Here is a 6,022-nt window from a genome sequence, read left to right as displayed (position 1 = left end):
CTTGCGATAAATATCAGAGTTCTTATCTGTTTTTATTTTTTATTTGCAGACGTTACAAATGGAGAAAGTTAGTCGCAGAACGAATGAAACGTGTTCATAACATTTTATTATCTGTTTACTTTTTTTAAACTTTGCTTTATAAACGAAACTCACAAACGAAGCAGATCCTAAACACCGGGCTGTTGAGTTTTTTTTTTCAAATTACGTATCATCTCTGTTTACTTAATGTTTTATTTAAATTAAATGCATGATAATTATCAATAAAAAAACTTTTTTAGCAACACGGATAACTACTACTTAGATTTAATTTTTCTCAATCAAAGCGGCAAAAAACTCGTTTGAAATTTTCAGTTTCCTCGTGAGTTTCCTGGTTGACGCCCGAGGTGGAGCCATGTCAGGCTGTCGACATTCGGGGGTGAGGATCCTTGTACCCCCTAACAGAGCCACCATGCCGACGAGGGTAACTTGCAAGTTGGTCAAAAAGGAAAAACTTTCTTTTCCTCCACAGTTATTAGAAGGTGAGGGACTTGCCACACGAGTCCTCGTCATGGGACCCGTTGGAGTCAAGTTTGAGGGGTAGGGATCAATTATTTTTTCTCAAGCAGACGAAATGTTTTGAGTTGGAAAGAGTGTTTTATTGAAATCAAAACAAACAAATGTTGACAGGCCGATATTAATTGAAGTTCCACATTTCGCATCTCTCCGTGATAAGGAGCGTGAGATATGCATCTTGCGGAGTGACAACGGTGAGACCTGGTACGAGCATGGACTATCAGCAACTGAAAGTAACGTTCAAGACGCTATGGATGGACACTTCGATGGTGATCTATCCTTCCTTCCTTCGATTTCAAAATAACTTTTAAATAAAGTTTTAATTTCAAAATAGTTTATAAATTAATTTTTTAAATAAAATTTTATACCTGAAGATGTAGAAAATGCGGAAAACTTCTACCAAAGACGCGTAACTCGAATATTAACATCCGATCTTCCTGAATATTTTGCCATTGTAACTCGTTTGAAGCAAGAGATAAGTGTGATAGGTCCCCAAGGGGGCATCATTAGTTCAACTGTCATACCTCAAGTTCAAGCCGTCTTTCCAGAAGGAGCTTTAACAAAAAATATTAAAGTCGGACTTCAGGTTTGAAAACAAAATTTAAAAAAATTAATTGTAAAAGTATTATAAAATACAAAAAACGAAGCAGTATAACATTTTTTTTTTGTTTTTAAGGTATTACCAATATCGCCCGATCTCGTCATGAAGATGTTAGGAAACCGAATTGCTGTTAGTCCTTGCGTAACGATTGAACCGAGAAGAAGAAAATTTCACAAGCCAATAACACTAACATTGCCATTGCCTCGAGCTTCGCAGAAGAGCATGATGAACCAATATGCATCAGAAACACCGACGTTAAGACTGTTATGCAGTCTGGCGGGTAAGCGTAAGTTTCAGTTTGCTCTATTCCGTTTGGTTTCCGTAGGTGCTTCAACTTTTTAATTTGCTGCTAGTTGGTACAATACATTTTCTGTATCATATAACTGATTTTGTTTCGTTTTTGTCCAACATGAATATATTTATTATTATCGTTAGAATTTGTTGTTCACATACATAGATAGTTCTTTATAGCGGATATGTTTCATTAGCTTGCTATTTTATGTTGCGAGCTAGCCAGTTCAAAGCTTTTTACGTTACAAAGGCAATGTTTAGTTTACAACGCTTCAATTTTGAAAGGAATTGTATTAATTTCCAGTTTGGGACTAAATAAAACATTTTTAACTCAAAAGGTGGATCAATGCCAGCCTTATGGGAAGATATCACCACCACTACGCCGTTAACTTTCGTCCAAGATTGCGTGTCTTTCACAACAACAGTTTCAGCAAGGTTTTAATTTGTTATAACTTTATAAAAATCAATTAGCAACTTTTTCCAACAAATGATCCACATTTAATCAATTGAAAGATTCTGGCTAATGGACTGTCAAAACATCTCTGATTCATCTAAAATGGCTATGGATCTGTACAGAGAATCTATCTTGGTGCCTATGTTTTCTCGATTTGTCGTCTTTTCGAAACGTTTGCACACGAATCCACAAGAAGCTCGACTTCGAGTGTTTTGTGTCACCGACGACAAGGTCGAGAAAACATTAGAGACCCAGGAGCATTTTGAAGAAATAGCCACGAGCAGAATAACAGAGGTTAACATTTAAAAAGTTGTAACCTCAGTTAATGCTAAAGAAGTGTCTTAATACAGAATAAATAATTATTTTCACTTTCATTTACTTAATTTCATTTTTATCTAAAAATTTTACTTTAAAACAGGTTTTAGATGGCAGACCGTTGTTCATAGAGATGATTGGAAACTTGATTCCTATAACAAAGTCAGACGAGCAGCTACAACTGAGAGTTAAATCATTCCACGAAAATAGACTTCCTTTTCTTGTTCGAATTCGAAATTCAGACGAAGAAGCTTCCGGCCGAATATTTTTCATGCGTGATCCTAAACATTTTAGAAACGAATCTCTGCCACCACCGAGCCCCGTCTGCAATTTACTACTGACACTACCTGATGTTCTCAGGAGCGAGTCTAGAAGAATTAGTAGCGAAGAAATAGATCAAAGTGAGTTTATAGTATATTTTAGTGCACTAACAGTTTTATTAACATTCAATGCACAAAATGTTAAATTTATTTATAACTACTTTTTGAATAATAAAAAGATTGTCTTTTTAAGTTACTTTTAACATGCTTCATCTAACTCTTATTATCGACACACCGCATTATTCGACGAAGTTAATTTTATTTCAGTTTGTGATAGAGTTTCACTACCAACGTCTCAAATGCCTGAAATGACCAAAATTGAAAGACTTACAAAAGAGCACATTGTAACTACATTAACCGAAAAATTATCTCCAGAAGATATACAAAATATTCTCCCGACTGAAAACATTGAAACCAATCTACCGATACAAAAAACATTACCGACAAAGTTACAACCGGAAAGTATTTTACTTGAAGAAACGTGCAAACAAATGGAAGCTTCAGACTTGAATGATATAAAACAATCAGACTGGAGTGCATTGACTTCTGATATCGACATTCCAGAAGAGGACATCAGCAGGATTCAACTCGAGTACACATTCCCCAGAGACCAGGCGAAAGATCTGCTTAGAAAGTGGGCCAACGAACATGGCAGAACGGATGAAGAAAAACTGGAAGATATTTTTGGGTTCAGTCAATCGCTCATAAAGGCTTTCAACAATATAGGTCGCGACGATTTGGTTAAAATTTACTTGAAAAGCAATACACTCGAACGCATTAGAAAAATTTCATTCGATTCCTCGGAAGGCAAGTATATTTCAAATGTACTCAAGCATGCTTACATTTGCAATTTCATGATGTTCGTTTTCGCTAGTTTCGTTTGAACAATTTAAACAAAACCCGCTTCGAGTTTGATAACTGCATGTTAATGTCGAATTTTTTTAAATAAAAAAAAACTGTGTTAAACAGTGTAAAACAATGAAAACGACATTCTACTGCAGAAAAAGAAAAACAAGTGCCTCAAGACGAAACCACAACAGAAGCGCATGAAAATTACGTTGACAGCGTTAGGGGTAAGTTAACGCACAAAATTAAATATGATTTTGTTCAAGCAGACGTGCAAAAACATAGGTGATATAAATATGTGATATAAATGATATATAATGTATGTATAATAAAATTTTATTATAATTTGTTTTAGACTTCAAATCATAAAAATACTATTTGTTCACATTATTCAAACACACACACACGCGCGCACACACACACCACACACACACACAACGTATGTGAATGCTCGTAAATCAACGCATTTCACATAGTGGATATGTTTAGCAAGTTGTGTTCAATCCTGCTGCAGCATAACCAGTCACCTCAACCTTCATACCACCTCGCTGTTGACTTCATAATAAATATTTGTTACGAGACAAATTTGTAAAAGTTTGTAATTACAAACTAATTAATAAAATAATTCAACAGATTTTCAATTATATGGCATGGACGATAGCTTATCGGATTATGCTGAATCGAAAATACATAGGCCGAAAAGTTAGTTTTGCATTGTGCATTTATTTTTGTTGTAATACGATTGTTACAATGAAACATTCTATTTCACAAAGTTCCGCCTAAAGAAGTCAAAGAGTCCATAATCACACCTAAAAAAGGGCTTAAAACAAAATCAGGTATAAAACATTAACATTTAATAATTTCTAGCACTACATGGTTCCAAAATTTAAATTTTCAGAAATGAAACTGAGCATGGAAGATCCGGGTTTCTGGGAAACAGAATCAGATCGAATGGAGCAATCCACTCAAGTTTTTAACGAGAGCATAATAATGGTGAGCCAGATTTCACCGGAAGACAAATGCAAATTAGAAGATAAACTAGTTAAATCTATAGAGATAAAAACTGTCGAAGAGAAATACAGTCCAACAGATGTTGTGATGAAGGGAGCTGCCAATGGTGATAAGATACCGCAGTCGCTACCAGAACCAGAATCAGATTCTTATTATGCTCCACAGCAATCAGTTTTGTTAAAAAATGAGATTTACGACACAAATGAACAATTTGACGTTTTTGATGGAGAAGAAGAATCGGAAACAGAAATAAACGCAACAAATGAAATCAGCAGAGATATATTCGAGAATGATGAAGGAGCGGTAGTAGAAAAAATTACAAAAACGACGAAATATTTTGAAACGAAAACAGTGTACAGTTCAAAAAATAGAAATGAAGTATCATGTAAAAGCCAAAAATTATTAGGCATGGAAATAGAAGAAATATTCAATGAAAAAATGGAAAAAAGCGATGATGGTATATGGATTCAAATTGCTGATGAGCTGAGTGAAGATGTAAATGAAAATGGATGCTGGATTAAAAAGAAAATAATAAGAAACAAACTAACAAAACAAACAGATAGCAACGAAAACTTAACTAAAATTGAAAAAATCATATTAAAAGAACATGGCGAAATAGCGGAACCCGTCATACAAATGCCGATATCTGCAATCGAAAAAATTGCAGTTGAAGATCTAAAAGTTGAAGAACAGATAAGTAAAAAAATGCCACAAGATCAAGAAACGAAATACGACTACACGCTTGAAAAAACAAATGAAATCACGGCAATGAAATCAGTTGATAAACAGGCATTGCCGGTTGAAAAGCACTTTGAAAAACAAGAATCTGAAAGAGAGCAAGAGCAAATTGAAGCCATGCAGCCGGTTGTCGAAAAAATTGAAATAGAAAGTCAACAACGGCATGAAAAGATTGATGTAAAAGTTTCAACAACAATTTATGATCATGAAGAGGTCCCGGTTTCAGAAGACAATTCTGAACAAAAATTGGAAAGAACTATGGAAGTATCAATTGGCGAATATGAACTTCAAAAAGCGAAAAAAGTTGAAGAAGAATATATTGATACAAAAGAAAAAACATCAGATACCTCAGAATCTTATATTCAAATGTCGTATAGGCCAGATCTGTCGTTAGAACCAGAGATCGTAACACATATGAAAGAAAGTCAACCAATAACAATTGAAATACAATTTGAGAAAAAAACTGATGGCAGAACATTTGAGAAAGAAAAAAAGATTTTTGGCAAAATATGTTTTGACGAAACAGAAATTTGTAAAAAAAGTGTTATTTTAGAAGATATAATGACAAAAGAAGTGACAGAAATTGAAGATGAATTTCAAACTGAAGCCGTAAAAGAAGAAACCCAAGTGACAAAAGAAGAACTTTTTGAAATTACACCAGAAAAAGAAACTAATGTTAAACAGACGCTGATAGTTGATGAGAAAAAACTGAAAACTAAAATAGAAGAGAAGAAATCTGAAGAAAAGACTTTTGCGGAATTGGAAAGAGAAAGTCAGACAAGAAGTTCAATTTTAGATGATCTAAAAAAAATTAAAGAGGTAACAGAAACAGAATTTTTAGTTGAATGTCAAGATGGAATACAAGAAATTGAAAAGTATGAGCCAGTTACTGAA

At 34.1% G+C, this 6,022-nt stretch overlaps 1 protein-coding gene across 1 annotated transcript; it reads left to right on the top strand.

Annotated features, from left to right (window-relative positions):
* Positions 1-352: 352 nt before the first annotated feature.
* Positions 353-2,736, top strand: HELRODRAFT_72214 (hypothetical protein; the record flags this gene model as incomplete). The annotated part of the gene is made up of 7 exons (XM_009013024.1): positions 353-576; positions 667-821; positions 927-1,138; positions 1,229-1,433; positions 1,783-1,879; positions 1,958-2,192; positions 2,317-2,736. Coding segments are annotated over 7 exons (1,548 nt in total), but the record flags the coding sequence as incomplete, so codon positions are not given.
* Between the last annotated feature and the right edge of the window lie 3,286 nt (positions 2,737-6,022).

This window comes from Helobdella robusta, assembly GCF_000326865.2.
Source record: "Helobdella robusta unplaced genomic scaffold HELROscaffold_11, whole genome shotgun sequence".
In the NCBI taxonomy this organism is placed as follows: Eukaryota; Metazoa; Annelida; class Clitellata; order Rhynchobdellida; family Glossiphoniidae; genus Helobdella; species Helobdella robusta.
The sequence above is the reverse complement of the archived record's forward strand: the minus strand, read 5'-3'. Positions and strand labels throughout refer to the sequence as shown.